This window comes from Fusarium tjaetaba (genome assembly GCF_013396195.1).
Source record: "Fusarium tjaetaba strain NRRL 66243 chromosome Unknown NRRL66243_c0000097, whole genome shotgun sequence".
NCBI lineage: Eukaryota > Fungi > Ascomycota > Sordariomycetes > Hypocreales > Nectriaceae > Fusarium > Fusarium tjaetaba.
In genome coordinates, this window is record NW_023501293.1 from 79,251 (window position 1) to 98,620 (window position 19,370).

At 47.5% G+C, this 19,370-nt stretch overlaps 8 protein-coding genes across 8 annotated transcripts; 2 read left to right on the forward strand and 6 right to left on the reverse strand.

Moving 5' to 3' along the window:
- Nucleotides 1-129: 129 nt before the first annotated feature.
- On the reverse strand, nt 130-729 carry FTJAE_5146 (uncharacterized protein; the record flags this gene model as incomplete). The annotated part of the gene is made up of 1 exon (XM_037351623.1): nt 130-729. The coding sequence occupies one exon, from the start codon at nt 727-729 to the stop codon at nt 130-132; it is 600 nt and encodes a 199-aa protein (XP_037207751.1).
- A 1,329-nt stretch (nt 730-2,058) lies between these two features.
- On the forward strand, nt 2,059-2,443 carry FTJAE_5147 (uncharacterized protein; the record flags this gene model as incomplete). The annotated part of the gene is made up of 3 exons (XM_037351624.1): nt 2,059-2,096; nt 2,143-2,269; nt 2,321-2,443. 3 exons carry the CDS (start codon nt 2,059-2,061, stop codon nt 2,441-2,443), a joined length of 288 nt encoding a protein of 95 aa, XP_037207752.1.
- Nucleotides 2,444-3,953: 1,510 nt separating this feature from the next.
- FTJAE_5148 (uncharacterized protein) lies at nt 3,954-5,236 on the forward strand (the record flags this gene model as incomplete). The annotated part of the gene is made up of 2 exons (XM_037351625.1): nt 3,954-4,502; nt 4,556-5,236. The coding sequence occupies 2 exons, from the start codon at nt 3,954-3,956 to the stop codon at nt 5,234-5,236; spliced, it is 1,230 nt and encodes a 409-aa protein (XP_037207753.1).
- A 651-nt stretch (nt 5,237-5,887) lies between these two features.
- Nucleotides 5,888-6,743, reverse strand: FTJAE_5149 (uncharacterized protein; the record flags this gene model as incomplete). Its single annotated transcript, XM_037351626.1, has 2 exons — nt 5,888-6,335; nt 6,385-6,743. 2 exons carry the CDS (start codon nt 6,741-6,743, stop codon nt 5,888-5,890), a joined length of 807 nt encoding a protein of 268 aa, XP_037207754.1.
- Nucleotides 6,744-8,572: 1,829 nt separating this feature from the next.
- Nucleotides 8,573-9,037, reverse strand: FTJAE_5150 (Ham1 family; the record flags this gene model as incomplete). Its single annotated transcript, XM_037351628.1, has 3 exons — nt 8,573-8,611; nt 8,667-8,819; nt 8,867-9,037. The coding sequence occupies 3 exons, from the start codon at nt 9,035-9,037 to the stop codon at nt 8,573-8,575; spliced, it is 363 nt and encodes a 120-aa protein (XP_037207755.1).
- A 306-nt stretch (nt 9,038-9,343) lies between these two features.
- FTJAE_5151 (het domain protein) lies at nt 9,344-11,237 on the reverse strand (the record flags this gene model as incomplete). The annotated part of the gene is made up of 2 exons (XM_037351629.1): nt 9,344-10,920; nt 10,976-11,237. 2 exons carry the CDS (start codon nt 11,235-11,237, stop codon nt 9,344-9,346), a joined length of 1,839 nt encoding a protein of 612 aa, XP_037207756.1.
- Nucleotides 11,238-11,485: 248 nt separating this feature from the next.
- FTJAE_5152 (kelch repeat) lies at nt 11,486-12,676 on the reverse strand (the record flags this gene model as incomplete). The annotated part of the gene is made up of 4 exons (XM_037351630.1): nt 11,486-11,820; nt 11,907-11,950; nt 11,998-12,327; nt 12,378-12,676. The coding sequence occupies 4 exons, from the start codon at nt 12,674-12,676 to the stop codon at nt 11,486-11,488; spliced, it is 1,008 nt and encodes a 335-aa protein (XP_037207757.1).
- A 2,225-nt stretch (nt 12,677-14,901) lies between these two features.
- On the reverse strand, nt 14,902-16,449 carry FTJAE_5153 (methyltransferase; the record flags this gene model as incomplete). Its single annotated transcript, XM_037351631.1, has 9 exons — nt 14,902-14,950; nt 15,003-15,560; nt 15,613-15,650; nt 15,696-15,718; nt 15,772-15,894; nt 16,025-16,051; nt 16,100-16,190; nt 16,276-16,317; nt 16,369-16,449. 9 exons carry the CDS (start codon nt 16,447-16,449, stop codon nt 14,902-14,904), a joined length of 1,032 nt encoding a protein of 343 aa, XP_037207758.1.
- Nucleotides 16,450-19,370: the final 2,921 nt, after the last annotated feature.

The following is a 19,370-nucleotide window of genomic DNA, read 5'->3' on the forward strand; positions in this document are numbered from 1 at the left end:
AGAGACTCATCTAATCCCAACAGCCGCAGCAAACTAATATCAGAAAAACATCAACCATCCTTGGCTAAACGAGTGACTACAGTAAGACATCCCCTCCCCCCTTTTATCCCACAGAAAGAATTGCTAGACCTACTTCTCAAGGCAGACCTGAGAGTAGTAGGTAGCAAAGGTAGTAGCCGCAGCAGCACAGCAGAAGATACTCTCCTGATTAGCCTTAGCCGCACAAGCAACACAAGCAGCCACAAAGTTGATAGAAGAAAAGTTGGCGCAAGATCGGCAAGAGCTAGGATGAGGGGCACTATCACAGCTCCAAGAGTGAACACGGCCAAGAGCAGCATCCTTGATCTGAGGACAGTTGCGAGCGCGAACCTCAAGATCACGGCTGTGAACCTTTTCAGCGTCAAAAGACTCGAGAAGGTTCTGCTCCTTGGAGATGGCGACGATGGGCTCAAAGTACTGGTCGAAGAGAGACTCGGGGATGCAAGCGGTGGGATCGTTGATGTAGGTGCTTGGGATCTCAGGGAGCTTGTAGTCTCCGGTGCCGTTGAGGTTGGTGAAGGTATGGCCGAGGGCTTGGAGATGAGAGAGGGTGATGCATTGGGAGACCTCGCCGACTTTGTAGGTGACCTCAGTGACCTTGAAGGGGGTCTTTTCAAGGGCCTTGTTGGGAGTAGTGCTGGCAAAGGCAGCGGTGGCCAGGGCAGCGACAATGAGGATGAAGCGAGCCATTGTAAAGGACTTTTTTTTTAGAGTGAAGAAGTGAGCTTGGGTGTGAATGAAGATGTTATGATGGTTGAGTGAGCTGGCAATGTGGACATGAACGCCGTCTTAAATACTTCCTGCCGTTTACGATGCCCTCATCGTCGTTGCCGAACTTGGTACTCAACGAGTTCTCAACTACCGGTGAGTTTCTCAAAGCTTGGAGACTTCTCATCTTCATCATGACATTCATGAACTCAATCATCGTCGGTGTCGGCTCTCGGCAGTTGATACGCCGCTGACTCGAAACAACCCATGATATCTCTCAAGCCACAAACAGAACACGAGTTGATCTTGCTCGCTTCTATCCTCATCTGCGATAGATTGGGGGTTTGACTCTCACCATCATCTGCCGGTATAAGATGAGTCGATGAACTAAGTATAGTCTGACGTTCCTTTGTTCCTTTTTGGAATATTGCATATTATTAGATCCGCTTTGACAGTTTCACCTATGCGAATAGTCCGTGCTTGCAATTGAACCGTTGCTATAGGTCAGTTATTGGAGTCGTGCTCGGTGTTCGATTGGGCAAATAACCTCACACCGAACCCCCCACGTGGGCTTCGTTTCGGTATGCTTTGCGGGCCGCTGCCAGCGACGGCACGTTGCGATGCCACCGTCGGTAATACAACGGTCCCTGGTGATATTATACGAAACAAGCTTTTTCTAATGCGAAGAAGGTTTGTAGGATTTCATTGCCTAGATATTTCCCCCCTGCTCATCAGTGAGCCGGCGCCTTGCATCATAACCAATGACAGGCTCGCATTTAAACACGAACCTGAGTTCATCACGCTATGCCAGGGGATAGACAGGACTATCTTCATTGAACTCTGTTATACGCGTGTAGAACATCGTATGTCTCGGACAACAATGCATTGAACTCAAAGTTCTCTCTGCTGATTCAAGCTCTCAGCAACAAATCTCATTCAATGCTTATAGGCTGAGACACGGATGACTTTACGATAATCCAAGTTTGGAAAGTGGAACTTATGATGCCGATGAGCCGAATTGTGAGACTTCCTGTTCGGCAATTGCTTCAGTCATGATGAAGTCGGATAGTGGTGACTTCCATGAGCCGAGTTGCTATCCGTGCGAATGAGGTTCGCCAGTTGCCTGACAAGACGGTTGCTGAAACATGAGGTTGGACTGTTTGGGAGAAAGTGAGTCTCTTGGGAGATTCTGAAATATAAAATGATCAACTTTCCCGGCCTCTTTTGCAACTCACCACTCTCATCACCAGCAACACTACTACAAGAAATTCTACAGCTCCCAGTCCTCAAGACTCAAACATCCCATCCAAGATGAACACTCTCAGCCTCATAGTCCTCTTCTTCGGCGTGTAAGTCACCCGTTCCTTTCCGCAACAACCAAATCTGACCTCTCAGCGCCATGGCCGACACTCACCACAACTGTGGCTGCACCGTCCGCGGCACATACAGACAGGATCTTGGCCAGGCTGCCTGTGCCCTCTGGGGCTCCAACCAGCCCAACACTCATTGGGACGGCTACTCCGTAAGTACCCTGTCCATGAACTCACAGAGAGTACGGAAGCTGATTATGTAGTGCGTTGACAAGGGCTACGGCCGCGGTATCGATGGTGCTCCCTGGGAGACTACCTGCAAGCAGGCCTGGGATATCAACTTTGGTGGCAACAAGAACGATGCTTGGGGCAAGTGCTGGCACTAAGCTGACTGATGCCAGTCTGTGGGATCAGTGCTTGTTTGGCTCGGGATGGAGATCGTGCGATTGGTTCTTTTCTGCCTGCCAACATTCACATGGCTTCTTGTTACTTTAGAAACCATGTAGAACTCTTCTTAGTCTTGTCATAAGCTTATGGCAAGGCGTTTGCAATTCACTTTATGCTGTGCACAATGCTTGAGCTATTCCTTCTTCGAGGAAACTTGATGTGATTACGACTATTGTTTCTCAAGTCACGTGTAAATTCGTCAAAGGCCACGTCTAGGACATAATAAGGCTACTGACTAAGTCATCACAAGGAGGCTTGTGGCTTAACGGTTAGGCGTCACTGGCTGAACCAAAAGGCTGACTAGGCAGCTAAAGGTAAAGCTAAAATTTAATGAGGACGTTGAAGTATATTGGCTTGATACACGTTGATAAGATGTCATAAGCTTTAGCTATTAGAATCCTGTGTGACACTAAAACTCAGGGAGCCCTGATCTTTAGAGAGAATAGTGATGACTTCTCTTTTGCAACTCGGTGTTTTCGCATAGCGAATGGTAATTGCACTATTGAGGATGGTATCGCATGTCTCTCAAGATCTTCAAATGGATGGTTTCGGTATTGGAAATATCTGCCGAGAAAGGACTAGTAACATAAGATCAGAGGACTGGCGCAAGGAGTAGTGCCTTTGGTGAAGTCAAGTGAGTACACCAATAGTTAAAAGTGGACCTTAACTGCGGACATGCGTTGCTAGTTATAACAGATCACTGATTACGGGGCTGGGTGACTCGAGGAAATGGGAACGAAAATTGGCATCAGTTTGAGCGTTAAGGACCAAGGCGGGCGTCAAGACTGACACCAGTTCCCTCCTCCAAACTCAAGGCAATATCACAGAGTAAAGGTAGTCTATATTCAAGACTCCGTAAGGCAGATTGAGTAGCGCAGATGTGCATTCCTGATCTCACCGAACTAGTGTAGTTTTGCATTCCAACCATCGACAGATCGGTCTGGACGCCGTTGCAAACGTGGTAGCTCGTGGAAATTCCCCGTATTTGCGGGTTCACCGAACTTAGATCTAATCATGTTACCCACAAATTTAATCATCGCGTTAACGTGGTAGTCGGAATACTCCGGACACGGGATAGTATTTGCTGTAGTGTTCACTAACGCCAGCTGCTGTTAGTGCTTCGATAAGATTGTCATTGGATGGCAAAGTTTCTGTCTGCTATAATAGCATACTTTCACTTGCGATTCTGGAAAGGTTAATTATAGAGCTAGGCCTACCCGATGAAAATAAAACTTGATGTAAGGTTACTGATATGGAAAATGCCTTGGAACGGATGGAAGATGAATCTTGGCAGGCCTCCCACAATGCGGGGGACAGATAGAGTTGATCTTGACTCAAGCCATATAAAAGATCAGGCGCCACACTCTACTCTGCACCAGGGTCCTTCATAGCTTTGGCTTCGTCTTGAATATCCACCCCATCTTTTTCCAACCCTGCTTCTCAGCCAACATGGCATCTCTCATTGCCTCTGCGGTATCTACCCTTCTGATCAAGTTCGGCACCGGTCTAGCTGGGAAAGCCGGCGGCTGGGTCTTCCAGGAGGGTCTAGCAGCTGTAACCGGCGGTATCACCGACACAGCAAGGATCAGAGAGGACATTGCCAACGTCTTGAAAGAAGTGAAGCAGATACAGACATCTGTCACTGAACTCTCGAGTCAACTCTCCGATAGTCTGCTGCAGCTGCGCAAGGACAGTCTGAGAACTTACATCACTGATATCGAAACTTATTACGCAACAATCGGCGATATCATGCAGGAGGCTTTTGAACTTCCTGAGAAGAAACTAACAGATGCGGATCGTGTTCGTCAAGCTAAAGGGCTGCAGAAGCGCCTCAACAATCGCCTTAGAGCCTGTTCAAACGACGTTCCTGGATATCTCGACAAGATCAACGACTTCCTCAACGAGCGTGGCTCCAATGCTTTCTTCCAACAGGCTGCACAGCAAGCTCTTGATCAATCGGACGATTTCCTCGAATATTATAGCAAGACCAAAGTCATGGTACGTGCAATCACACTGAAAGAACATGTGGCATAGCTGACTGATACTCACAGGCACTTAACTATTGGGTTGCATACATCAAAGGCATCAGCCTTCTTCAGATGGCTCACGACACTCCTCAAGTCAACTTCGAAGAAGGTTCTTTTACCATCGATCGACACAAAGCCAACGTTCTCGCCCAGGAGAAGAACTTCAGATCTACAGTTGGAGAAGTGACCATCGCTCTTGCTGAAGAAGTCATCAGCGACCCGAATGCCACAAGAGATCTCACCTGGAGAACAGCTGGCGGTACCTACATTGAAGCATACAAGTCCCCTTACGCAAACTACGTCCTTTCTGGTATTCCCGGACCACGGGAGAGCGCCTGGATCGTCAAACACATCCCGAGCGTCACCAGGGAAGATTTCGATCCTACGCAGGGTTACCCGGTCCTGATTGAGCCATCCGACCGAGTTGACAATCCTCTCTGTGCTGGAGGATCGCAGTATGGCCTCGATACTAGATGGACGACCGCTACGCTGGGCGAGTATCAATGTCGTTGGTTCATCAAACCTAGGTCTCCTGGGGAAGCACGCTTTTCGTTCCGGTTTCTAAGCTCTAGTGCTGCTAATAACGGGTCCTATATTGTTGACAATCCAGCGAGCGACCTAAGAACGTTGAATTATGTCGATTCTCTTCACAAAGAGGATGGAAATCAGTTCTTCAGTGTTACGCTTGGCGAACCAAAGGTTTAGGGACATTACGGTATCAATCAGGACAATTAGACGCTCCTGGATGGGTTAGATATGGGAGTATTATGTATATTATATTACGTTCTTTAGTTGTTACCAGATGTATCATTTGCAGTTGAGACTTGTGGCTGAGAGCTTATTCCGGCAGAGAGAACCTAGTTGATCTAAACATGAACGTGCTGTATCAATGGGCTTAGAACTAGCACCAAGTTGCCCTTTTCTCATACTCACATGAAGCGGAAGCTTGACAGATGTGACATCGGGAGGACTGTGACGGACTTGAGAGCTATAATATTTCGAGTTATTCTTTCTACTTAGACCTTTACATTGAGTTTCGACCTAGGCAAGCTGAAATAAGCATGCCGAGGCCTTAAGCAGCTATGCAGATTATTCCATCCCCCAAATAAAAGACGTTTCTGATGTAGATCAGCCATGCCCGATGGCATTTTGTTTGCCAAAAGGTGGCCTGTAAGGAGCTTATAGCAATCGAAATCAGCGTTATGAAATCCAGGTCAATGGCAGCAAAGACTTTAAAATGTGAACCTTTTATTGGAAAATGTGTGAAAGCCTTGATACGAATGTTTGCAAATGAATCTGCACTATAAGAAAAACGAAGCGTTCCCGATCCTGCATCCTGCCCCCAGAAATAAGACCCTACTCATCCTTGGCAGGATCAAAGCCAGGGCACTGATCGCCAGCAGCCTCACCGAGCTTCTTAGTAAAGCTATCATCCTTGTCCCAGAACTTGGGGCCAACACCACCATTCCAAGCATCATAGAGGTAGTCTCGAAGAGATCGGCCGTTGACAACAGGCCAGTTGTCCCAGCCAACAAGGTTGCCGATGAACCACTGACCAGTGTAGTTCTCAATATCGTCATCGGCTTCGTTGGCCATGCGCCAGCAGTGAGTGAAGCCACCGTCCTTGTGGTAGACGACCTTGGCGCGCTGTCCATCGAGGCGGGGAGTGTTGGTGGCGTGTTCGTAGCCGCCGTGGCATGAGGGGGCGACACGCTTGACGTCTTCGCCTTGGACGAATACGACGATGTTCTCCCAGTCATGGGTGTGGCCATTACCGCCACCAGCAGCGTTGATAGTGCCCCAACTAAAATTGGTCAGACATAGATGTTGTAGAGAAGGTAAATTAAACTTACGAAGACTGGTCCTTCTCAAAGTAGTACTCATACATAATAGCGCACCAACCGTTGTTGCAGCGCTTTCGGCTGTAAACATTGTTGTTCTCCAGACGGTTTGGCTCGCGGCAATCAGCGGCGGGGCCCTTGAAGTAAACGTCCTTCTGGCTGAGACCACGGTTGGTGTTGCCGTCCTTGTCGATGGCAGAAGTGTAGTAGCAGCCGTCAGTGTCGAAATCGGTGACAGGCTGGAACTTGTGCTCGATCTCGTGAGCTCCGTCGTCGAGACGGCCCATGAGAACTCGCTTGGCAAGCTTGAGGGGTCCTGCTTCGACGGTGAGAGCACCGGCCAGGACGGTTGCGAGGGTGAAGGCGTGCATGATGGCGAAGAAAAAAATGAAGTTGGAAAGAGAACAAGAAGTTGAAGTTGAAGGAAAAGGGTAGAGAGTGTTGTGAATTGATGGAGTGATGATGAGATGAGATGGTATATTTGTGACGGCAGAGAAAGCCTCTTATATACGTGGTCTGTGACAAGGTGGATAAGACTCGATCAGAATGTCATCGCCCAAGTTGAAGTTTATCATGACACCAAGCAGCCATTCCTCTTCCCATCTCATCTCCAAGAATGAAACGGGTCATGAAGGATTGGCTATACGAGTAGGATTCACCATCTGAGCCAATAAATGAAGCCAAATCTATTTCGATGATCTCACTGCATACATGAATTTCATGCATCAGTTCAGCTCGATGCAACTAAACGCCCAAACCGCCAAGGCGCAGCAGCAGCTCAGACCAATCACACGAATTTCGCACCCGTACCTTAATTTTAAGCTTAGCGGATCTTATCTGCTTAGCCACAACGATCGCAGATCTGACCAATTAAATGTCTGCCGGACCTATTTTAATCTCGGGCGTAAGCTTTTCCTTGAAACGTGTAGGATTTTGCTAGTGTTATTCTGGAAATCATGCTCGTGGTGTTGTTTGGGGGCTGTGAGGCGTTTTTGGTGAAACCAGCCTTGTTTTTGGTGGCGGATGACAAAATGTCAGCTCTAGGTTTCATGCTGAGAGATACTTTGGTCGGGTGGTGGTTTGTGCGGTGGGGGATGTACCTTTGATCAGCGCGATTAAATGAGAACGGGTCATGATGGGCTATGAAAACACTTTGGTGGCTTTAAAGGATGGATATTATCTTTTCTAGAGCCTGACAGGATTGAGATCCAGGCAATCAGTCCATGCCACGGCTGGCAGAGGCTGACGATTTGCATGTAGTTGAGAATGGATTCTCTTGTCATTCTTTGATTGATACTTAAAGCTTATGACGCCTCAGCGAGGCATATCAAGCCACCACTATCATGAGATCAGGTTTTTTTTTTTTAACCTCGTCTAGTGGATGTTCTTGTTCCTCGTGTTCAAAGAGTCTTGAGAGAGTCCGCAAGACACCAGCCAGTGAAGCCTTGATACCTATGCGTAAATTCATCGGGATAAAAATAAGCGTTGATGAAATTAGAGTAAGCGGGCATGAGATTGGTAGTAAGCGCTGATTGAGAAATATCCACAGGGCTGTGATTAGATCGGGGCGGGCGTGGGGTCCAAGCCCACTGAGATGCATGCTTCAGGGTAACTCTAAGCTTTTCTTAGATCGATAACGCAATTCGAAGCAGTTGTCATGATGAAGACAAAGATGTCACTCGAAGAACTGAACTCATGCTAAACAAAAAATGCGGTAATATGATGAATGGGACAAAAGGAACCGGGATTTGATATGTTGAAAACGTTAATTGCGAAATGTCTCCAGTGGAAGGTTTTTGGTTCATGGGTGTATGAATTAGTCTCTTCTGTGCTATCTTTAGCTTATCATCCTTATGGCTCAAGAAAAATGTCTCGTAAACAGTCCAGTCTTATGCAACAAAACTATCTACAGAGGAAGGGTTATCCTTGATCTAGGTCATAGGATTGACATGGTGAATAGACGAGAGACTGGCCAAGTACTTTCGACTGCAGGAGCCTGGAGCAGGCGTTTTGCGTTTTTATTGTAGGTTTCTATCATTCCTCGAGCCATCTGCAGAATGCTTGTTTTCATTTAGCCACGTAGTAAACTTTTGCAAAGCTATTCCGAGATGTGATATCTTATGCTTCTCTTCATCTGGCATCTCCGCCAATGTCAGTCCCATTCCGCCCGGTTGAAAGCACGTCTGCCACCCATATCGCATCACGCCTCTCGCTGGTACAATCGTCCCGTCAATTCGTCCTTGAAACAGTACAGGCTCATGACCAGGGCCTTCACAGTACCCTATGGTCGCTACTGCTTCAGCGGTTTTGTCTGAGAACCCAGCTAGTAAGAGATGTAACTTTTCCGGTCCTAAAGTCTCGAGGAAGAATTTTATGTAAGGGCCTGGCATGCCGTGCATCGCATTGAAGCAAAGAGCTGTGTCATCCACGACGACTGGACCACCGGCCTGCCAAATGTGTCAGCTTAAATCGCGCTATGTGGAAGAGATCTCACCATATCTGCAGCTGTGCGACATTTTGCGATTGTGATTTCTTCGATCGATCCTTGTATCTCGGGCAGATCGAGAGATTGATTGCGAACGATTATCCCAAAGGGGGCGAGGATAGCCTTGATATCGGCTATTTTATTAGCATTGCCAGTGATGAGGTTGATTTCCGTCATCATGGTGGTGTTCAAATGAGCGATGCTTTTGGTGCGAGAGTAATCTCTAATAAAAATGACTGACGGGTCTGATTCATCAAACTATGCGGTGTAATCTGACTCCGGTACCGGGTATAGACCCACTTAGCACTGTACTCCACCATCGACGTCAAGATGCCGTTTTGCTAATTATTAAGACATGAGATGCCTGCTTCATAAATTCTTTCCCGTGTAAACCCAAGTTGAACTTCGACTAAATTGCCTGGCTGAGCTCAGCCGCACCTCTACTCAGCTCGCGAGATAGCTCAATGATATGTGAAGTCTCTCGGGTTATATCAATACGATATCTTGGACCTCGTTCTCCAAGATCTGTTTTTCCTCCTTTGTTGTCAGTTCGACATCGAAGTAGCCCACTCTTTGAAAGACCCTCTCACAGCGTGGAAGTCGTTTGCAGTTGCGAAAGCGAGATAAATCGTCTTCTCCAGCTTCCTGAACAATGATGCCCTCAAGTTTTAATTCCTGTGGCCGGGTTTCCCCGGACATTCGATTGAACCCGGCGGCGCGCCTCAGTACTATACCCTGGGCCTCTTGTTGTGGGTGCCCAGGATCAAACACTGTCCATGCCTCATACATGTCGTCTATACCCTCAATGTGACACCTCAGTTGCCCTGTATTAAGTCTGAATGGTTTGATCAGTCGGACTGTGACCGCTTGCAGATGAAGCCACCCGCGTGCCAGCTGACCAAAGAAGTCATGTCCTTTGAGCTCGAGGTAGACATCCAAATACTTTACTGACGACATAGGTGCAGGATGCACGTAAGAGGTCGTCCAGCCAGGGAAGGTGACGGAACCAAAGAGAGAGGCCCAAGACCACGATGGTGCAATATACTCCCTCGAAGCTCGCACATCTGTCTCATCGACGCGCCAGCAGAGCACATGGCCAATATCCTCCCACCACATCCCTGCGCAGTACTGCGCACCTCGAGACCTGGCAACAAATGATGCTAGCCCAGACAATGCTGGGAGCCGATCCGATTCGTAGGACAATTCTCGTGTTGAATAGTCGCTAATCATTTTGTACCACTTATGGACCCTTTCGTAAGACTCGAGAGGCTCGGTAATTTCGGTGATGGTGTACCAGTCCAGTATACGATTGTCCTCCTGCTCAAGTTCTTCATACCTCTTTTGCTGACATGTCCAAGTAGTCTGATAATCGCTGAATCGCAGCATACGCCTCGACAAATATTGCTCTTGCAAAGTCCAGCCTCGCGTGTCTAGAGGGAGAGGGTGAGGGTTTATGTATTTGTCACCTTGAGGGCACAAATACACATGTATGCTCCTTCCAGCAGCAGTAAAAACCTTGAGTTCCCAGAGGGCAGAGTTTCTTTGTTTCAAGAAGCCCTCTCGGTCATCTGAGGCAGAGGTTGCTCCTATAGTAAAATATGCGCCGCGGTATACATCAGCCATCCGAGATGCTTCCCTCTCCCAGTCTGCAAAGTCGCCCTGGATAATGCAGAGCGAGTCGATCCATAAATAACGCACACCGAACTTGCGACTGACCTTGACAGCATCTCGAAACGTCTTTGGAACATCTAAAGTGAGATGGAAGCCCTCATTCATCTGTTCAATTGTAGTCCGAGTGGTTACGAACTCCTTGGACTGTCCCCAGCAGTGACTTAGAGCCACATATTCGACCTTCTGGTGAGGTTCCACCAACTTTACCATGTCAGTATCTTCGGTCCCTACATCAAGTAATCTTGTCGGGAAAAACTTGGTGTCTTCTTGCTGACATGCCTCATGATTGTTCACGCATTCCTCGATCCATTTTGTAATGCGAGCTGCAGCGATGCCCCCCAAAGGATCCGGAAATACAGCAACTTGGCAATCTTTGATGTTATTGGAGGGATCTGGTGGAATATCAGTCTTCTATCAAGTTATGTTCAAGGGACTTGCTTTGCTTACCTGGAAGCGTAGTAACGTCATATGAATTCGGCCTACAGCTGTAGAAATATCGGCCCTCGCGAGGCTCTTGACCCTTCTGCCATGTCCTGTACAAGTCACTGACAAGAGAAAAGAGATCACAGTCCTTCTCTGTAGTATCTGTAGCTTCACCATCTTCCAACCTTTCGTCGAAGTCTTTTAACTCATATTCTGCGTAGATAGAGCCTGAGGAACTCCGGGCAGAGCTTGTCGTGAGAAGATTGCAGAAGTAACATAGTGACATATTCGTGTCAGACATTTGCCATGAAAACATGGAGTACAGAGAGTATTAGGCTGGTCTGTTCAGGTTATATCATGGATGATCTGATGTTTTCGTTTGGGCACCCATTGGTGCCACGACATCTTCGGACCCACATTGGGTACCTTTGCTTCGTCAAGACTTGATGTGTCAGAATTTTTGGTTTATTTCTATTCTCCAAAACTCAGCAGAAAATTGACTGGTGTCCCATACTTGTTATGATAAATCGGCTTTCAACCTTCCAGCTCATGTCGCTGCGTCTGCCCATTCGCCTCGAGTGGTGAAGTAGCTGCCGGTAACTCAGCAGTAGCTTGACTACTGTCCAACTCTTGCAATCCGTTCTGCTTCGAACTTTCACCTGAAAGCTCAGCTTTGCCCCATTGCTTCGTAGCCCCCTCATCGCTGTGTTGCGGAGGATGTTCACTGGCCTTCCTCTTGCGACGGCGCATCCATAGCCAAAGACCAACGAGTGCCACTATAGCAGCAACTCCACCGACTACACCACCAGCGATAGCCCCAACTGGTGTTGGCGATGAATTGTCAGGGTATGAGTCGAACTTGGGGCCGTCTGTTGATCTTGGTGTTGTCTATGACATCGAAGCTATTTTAGTTAGTAAGAACATTATCCCCAAACAACATAGAGGTTAGGCTTACCGAAAAGCTTTTCTACTTCCCTGTTGTCCCACTCAACCTCATCCCTGGCTCGTGTCAGTAAGCAGAATACCACGGATACCAGCACACTTACCCGCTCTGATACCAGTCTTTCACAACCTTTGGTGATTCGTAATCCTCAGCCTCAGCATCATACTCACTAGACCAAGTCAAACTCGGCAAGTCAAGAATGCCAATCCCCTGAGTCCAGGGGTCTTTGTCCTTCCAACCTTCGTTTTTACCCCAGTTATTACCACCTATGCTTAGCATCTGGCGCTTTCCAACAAGAGCACATCCATGCATTCCTCTCTTTGGACCATCGACCTCCGCCTTGAACCACTTGAAGGCCGGGAGTGATAGAACCCAGACATCGCCGTAGGCTTTTGTCTTGTCATTCCACGTGTTCCAGCCACCGTAGATGTATCTAGATCAGGTCAGCCAGACCGAATATCAGAAGCCCTTTTGACAGCGTACATATCGTAGGGATTGTTTAGCCCCTGTACTCCGACAGAACAAAAGTCAACTCTGGGATCCGGAGAGACACCCGACGTTTGTTGGTAGTACCACTCTTTGGAGCTGGGGTCGAATATAGTAATGTTGGTGAAGGACACTGGCTTTGACATGTTTCTGAACGCGGGTGTCTTGACTTTTGCGCCACCGATAAAGATCAACAGTCCCGACGAACCGATGGGAGGTATACAGATAGCTCTTCCGGACCAAGTGGCATAGTCTAGTGCTTTTGTCGACTCATTTGTCCACTTTTGGGTCGTCATGTTGTAAGTTAGCAGCCCGTCAAGTGGTCGCTCAACATAACTGCCGTCAGTGAACCTCTCGTCAGTCCGACGTTCGCCATAGCCACCGAGATGGTATCCAACGCCATGGCAACTGGTGTAAGCTCCTCTCACGGTCCGATACAGAGAGCTGAACAACGTGTCGTCCTCAGGGTCATGGGTGGACCATCTTCCCTTGCCATCGTCCGCCTCAAAGGCATATAAATGGTGGTCCCCAGCTGATGAGGTATTCTTCTAGGACCCTTGACCGCCCCATGAGTAGATCATTGATCGTTCCTCATCAACCCAAAGAGCTGGCTGTTTTAGATATGGCCATGGTCCTTTCTCACTCTCTGTGAAGGCGACTGTGTCGTTTGTCCAAGATTCATCTAAGGGTATCGAAAGAGTGAGACTGACTGCTCGGTGTTAGTATTAGCCGCGGTATTGAAGTTGGCGTTGCTTTACCAGCTGTTGACCGTGAGCCGTCGAGGTCGGAGCTAACCTCTCCGCCGTCGATATAAATTTAATATAAAAGTAGTAATAAGCTTTAAGTACTATAAATAGCTAGTAATACTTTATTTATAAATAATAAGAGTATAAAAAGGTCTTTATAAAGCTATCTTATTACCCTTTTTAGTAAATTAATTATTTAAAAGGTATTTTACTAAGCTATAATAATTACTTTTATAATAGAGGCTAAGCTACTTTTATTAGCTTAAATTATAAAGGAATTAATAGCTTTTAAGTAACTTTTTAATAAAATGCATTTTAACTAGAGGCGGTGGCGACAAGGAGATGAAGAGGCTTCATATTGAAGATCAGTGTTATCGCGCGTGTACGTCGTCGTTCTTGATAGCCTGTGTTGTGAGTAGCTAGGGTACTCGTCTTGGTCTCGTTCGTGCAAGATGATTTACTCTAGAAGTTTGCGTTTCTGAAGGCTCTAGATGTTGTTAACCATCATTTCCTATCGAACGTATCATGCGGCGGGGTAAGTGGTCGGCCTCCCACATCAGAGCACGTCATATGATGTGGTAGGCTGACGCCTTGCTGGCCTCAATTTGAGTACTGACAGTTACGAGGCCCCTCCGGAACCATAAGGTGACAAGGGAAAAATCTGCCCATTTGACTATCAATAGGAAGGGTATCCATGATGGAAACTTCCCTTGGACTTCATCCCAATAACCGTTTTCCGTAACATAGAAGATATTCAATCTCTACCAAAAACCAGCATTGCCTTTTCTCGTGGCTTTGTGATCACGGAGTTGGTGCAAACAGACCAACAGACGCACAAACCGAGGAGCACGTTCCAAAAGCCACATTACAGGCAACAACAGTTACTGGAGCAATTGCACCCGAGGTAGCGCCCCAAGCCGCACCAGCAGCTCCATAGCAAGCCATGACGACCTTAGAACAGCCGGCTTGACAGCTCCCGTAAGCCAAGGGACCAGCAGATACAGCTACTGCCAAGCTGATGACGGGGAGGGCAACAAGTCCGAGTCTCATAATGGGGATCGGTGCTGTCTGTTGAATGTTAGCTATGGTTAATAACAGTGTAACCAAAGGCTTGCATGGACATACAATATTGGTTTCGGGTTTAATAGGTTCTAGTGTAGGGATATTGATGTATGCAACTCAAAACCAATCCTTTCCTCGTGAGAAGGGTTGAGCTTTTTAGGTGCTTGTTGTTTCAGGAGTTTGATCACGCTGCCTCTAAGGAAGAAGCAGAATAGCGTCTTTTTATACTGCGCTGAGGTTCCACTTCATGGGTAATATCTGTCCTTGCCTTTAACTTTAGGGCGAAAGCTATCTAGAACGTGGTCATTTGTGGCTGACTCCTTTGGCTGAGAGTTTACAATCATCACACAGAACTTAATATCGTCTTAACCCTATAACCAGGTCACCGTTTTCAGGAGCCAATAAGATGGCGACAAATTAAAAGCAAGTTCAATTGCAGCATCCTCTCAAGGCCAGTTACATAGTATAAAAGAGACAAGATGACGGTTGTAATCGACAATGGTCGGCCTCCAGCATCAAGGTGCATCATCACGCACCACTTATCAGGATTTACACTTGAAACTTTTGGCTGAGAGCTTAGCAAGTCTCATGACATATAACCTCGTTTAGCGAATCAAATTTCTTCTCATTGACTTTCATAACTTCATCAGATGAGTGCGCCACTGAACTACAGATAAAGGCCACTCACTCTCATATCCAGACAGAAACGTGTCTTATGGGGATCCTGCAGGCGTAAGTGGCTTTCTCCCATAGACAAAGTAGCTAATCATAAAGTCAGCGTCACATCATCGAATCAGATTCAGTCGGCACTTACATAGGCCAATACGCATGGATCCTGGGGTTCTGCAAATCCTTTCTCACATGCGCACAAAACACCCTCGTCTCCTCAGTTGACCACCCAAGCCCTCTCGTGAAATACGCCAACGACAGCCCATCCAGTCCTCCAGCGATATTCGCACAAGCCCAAGCCCCCAGTTCCTTAAACTTCTTATCTCTCGGCCACGGATTCGTCGGCCACTTCTGCTGCACCTCAACGATGTCAACGAACCCCGCAGCAGCGAGGTAGTTCTTATACTCAGTTGTCGGAAACACAGGACGGCCAAGGTTCTGACCAGCTTCGAAGCAGGATCTGCACCACTTGGAGAGATAGCTTTCTGGGTGGAGGGTCCCGTCGTCGGAGCGTGCGGGGAGGGACATGTCTTGGAGTTCGAGATAGCCGCCGGGCTCGAGGTTGTCAAAGGCGACTTTGACGATTTGGGGGAAGTCAGTGAAGCAGCCGAGCATCATGCGGGCGAAGATGAAGTCGAATTTCTTGGTCCATGTCCATTCTTTCTCGAGGTCATCTATTTCGAAGCTAACGTTGGGAGGGACGCTGGGGATGTCAGTATTTTAAGACGGGATAGAATGTCAGCAGGGTTGCATACAGAGCTGGTTGGATTGGACTCAGGTCGACGCCGATGACCTATAAAGTCAGTATCATGAGGCTACGCGACACCGATTTATTTACCTCTGCTTGAGGGTTTGCATCCGCTGGAAACATGTAAGCGCTTGACGTTACTACATACATTGCAACAAGATCTTACCGTAGTCAATCGCCCATGAGCCAGTGCCTGTTCCCATGTCGAGGACACGATTCGCGCCTTTCGCTTTGGGACATACAGCGAGGTCTCCGTCGAGCGTTCGAACATAAAGCTCGTGTTGCAAGTCTAGTCATATCAGCATTGCTCTGACAATTACAAGTTCCGACATACCCAGTCTCTCATTTTCTTCCTTTCGTTCAGTCAGTAACATTAATATGCAAAATACCCGATGCGGTATTGAGTCTGTTGATCAAACCTACTTCGTCATTCGGCAGGACATATTCTATGACTCGTCAGTTTTTTGCTACCAATTGACATGAAATTATCTTACTCCCGCTGCTCAAAGCATGATAGCTGCGACCATTTTCCTGTCGATAAGCCAAAATACTCGAAGAGATTGAAACAACCGATGGCTCTACTTCCTATACACATCATCAACATACGTCATTTTGAGGCCCTGTCAAAGCGTAAAGTGACCCATGAAAACAGCGAGTCATTGAAACATACCTCGCCAATTGAGGAGTCGGCATCGTCGTCGTCACCTGCAGCCTATGCACGTCAAATCAGACCCCGCTTATGCACAGACATCGACTTCCTTACGATGGCATCTTGGATCTGGATAATGGGCTCCGAGTCTGGGGGCGGAGAGTTACCCTCGTGCTGGGACTCTTGAAGTGCCATCGTCGATGGGGCCAGAGTTACAGAGTGTGATTGAGCTGTGGATCACGGAGGATTGATCGATTCAAAGGAACGCCCCCTCTTTCTTTATTTTCTTGTGCCGGCCCGTGCCTTGTGTAGCGTGATGGGCTGTTCTGGATCGGATCGGAACGTGGCGTTACTGATGTTCCGCCAATTGATTCGGGCGGGGATGGCTTCCGAACTGCGCCATCCCCATCCAAATCATATCATTTAGGGCCTTGGTCCGCTGATGGAGGTACAGCTCCACTAACTGTGAGCCCCATTGACGGCACTCAATAATGTTAGGGTGTATGTACCTCCTGATATGAGTGGTTTTTATCAACGTCAAGGTCGGGGTAGCGTTCATGCGCCTTCAAATCAACCTAATCTAATTGGACAAAGTACGATAAAGACGTGCGCCGTCGTTACAGGGGATCTCAATCTCCAACGGCGTCGTCGGCTGATTAGTCTGATTAGCCAATTACTCCTGATCGAAATGGTTTCTCTTCTTTCGTCCGCTCATCACGGTTCGATGCACTGCTCAAACATCATTCAAGATGAGCGCTGAAAGCGATACGTCTGCAGGCTTTGTGCGCGATGTCTGGCAAGGCGTTGCCGACCATCCTCGGGCCGTCATTGCCACAGCCATCCTTGGGCTAGTGGTTCTTTTCGTAGCTGACACGTTGCGCGCTTGGTACCGACTATCACATGTTCCTGGTCCGTTTTGGGCGGGGTTCTCCAAAGCTTGGATGGTGAGACAATCCTTCAAGGGAATCCAACCTTATGCGATCCAACAAGCCAATGAGAAATATGGTATGATCTGAATGTCGCCTTAGAAAGAAGTAGCTAATTGTATTTTCAGGATCTCTCGTGCGTATTGGGCCAAATGAGCTGGCTACGGATGATCCCAAACTGCTCAAACGCATGATGTCAAGTCGTTCTGCTTATACAAGAGGACCTTGTAAGCTCACATCACTTTCACTCCTTGATAAATGTAATGATGAACTGACTATTGAGGACAGGGTACAACGCTCTCCGTTTTGAGCCTGGAAAGGATAACCTCTTCTCCATGCGAGATGACGATGCCCATGCAAAGCTGCGCAACAAGATGGCCGCTGGTGTAAGTTCCATCGCCTCGAAAGCTTAGGTAAAAAAGGGTGTTAAGCATTTCTATAGTACTCTGGCAAAGAAAACGAGTCACTGGAGCGCACCATTGATGAACATATCGCCAAACTCATCAACCTCCTAGAAACAAAGTATCTCTCGACAAATCAAGACTACCGCCCCGTGGACTTTGCGCAAAAGATCCAGTTCTTCACTCTAGATGTCATCAGCGATCTTGCATTTGGTCAAGGATTTGGGTATATCGAGCAAGACGATGATGTCTTTGACTTCATCAAGATCACAAAGTCTTACTTCCCTGTCACGTTGGTCATGGCGAACATCCCATCGCTCGTGTCGCTGCTACACTCGAAGCTCTTTAGTGGCGCGTTGCCCAAGGAGAGTGATAAACTTGGCTTTGGTGCTTTCATTGGGTGAGTCTTGTCGGTGTCAAAAAGTCCACAGTAAGCTGATAATAGTAGCGTCGCGAACAAGAAAGTCGCGGAGCGATTTGCGCCAGGTGCCGAGTCTCGTCCAGACATGCTCGGCTCTTTCATTCGCCACGGTCTGACACAGGAAGAAGCGTCACGAGAATCCCTGCTAAACGTCGTCGCTGGAAGTGATACCTCAGCAACTACCATCCGTCTCATCATGCTCAGCCTCCTAAGCAATCCCATCATGTACCTCAAACTTCAGAAGGAAATCGATGATGCCATCAAGGCTGGAAGTATCTCGTCACCCATCACCGATGCCGAAGCAAGAAAACTCCCTTATCTTCAAGCTGTTATCCAAGAAGGTCTTCGTATCAAGGCCCCAGCAGCTGGGCCACTGTTCAAGCAGGTTCCTCCTCAAGGCGATGAGATCGATGGAAAGTTCATCCCCGGAGGTACACAGATCGGACAATCGCCATTCGCTGTTTATCACTCCAAGGAGATCTTTGGTCAAGATGCGAGTCTCTTTTCACCTGAGCGATGGATCAATGCAGACCCTGCGAAATACGAAGCTATGGCTGAGGTTGTCAGTCTGGTGTTCTCGACAGGAAAGTATCAGTGTCTGGGTAAACCGGTTGCGTTTATTGAGCTAAACAAGATTTTTGTCGAGGTGAGTGTTGACGGAGTGGCGGGAAGACTTGAGACTAATTAAGCCTGACAGTTGTTGCGACGATTCGACTTTTGCATGACTCGTCCTGAACGACCTCTTCATATCATGAACGCTGTAAGCTCTCTACTCGAGTTTTATATTGTGGCTACTGACGTGACGTAGGGAATTTGGCTAATTGAAGATTTCCCTGTTCGCATCACACGACGAGAGGCTTAAGTCCACCAATCTGCGTATCAATAATTCATAGCATCCGAGTTGATCATTAATCTGTTTATCACGTTCGAAACTAGTAACCATATTATAATGTGTGTAAATTCAATATAGTATATAGCTATGTGAAGAGTATGATAATCAATACGCTTACCATGATGTGCTTATGTTGCCATTATTCTTCGCTTGAAAGGAACCATATGCACAAGCTATGAGCTAGGTGTGTGATTTGCAGTCGAGATTTGCGGCTGAGAGCTTAAATTAGCAGAGAGAACTTGAAAAGAAACGATGATTGGCTAGAGGATCTTGGCTTCCAAGATCTACATGAAGGCTCCATCGATAAAATTTAAGCTTGTACCTGGGCTATTGAGCCAGCTGAGGCTAATTGTCAATAGCGTCGAGGTTCAGTGTCACCACCACAACCGCAGACACCTTCGTCCCCATCCCAATATTCAACGTCCTCGCTATCGGCACGCAAGTCGACAGCCAAAAAGTCGGCGGCGAGGTAGAAA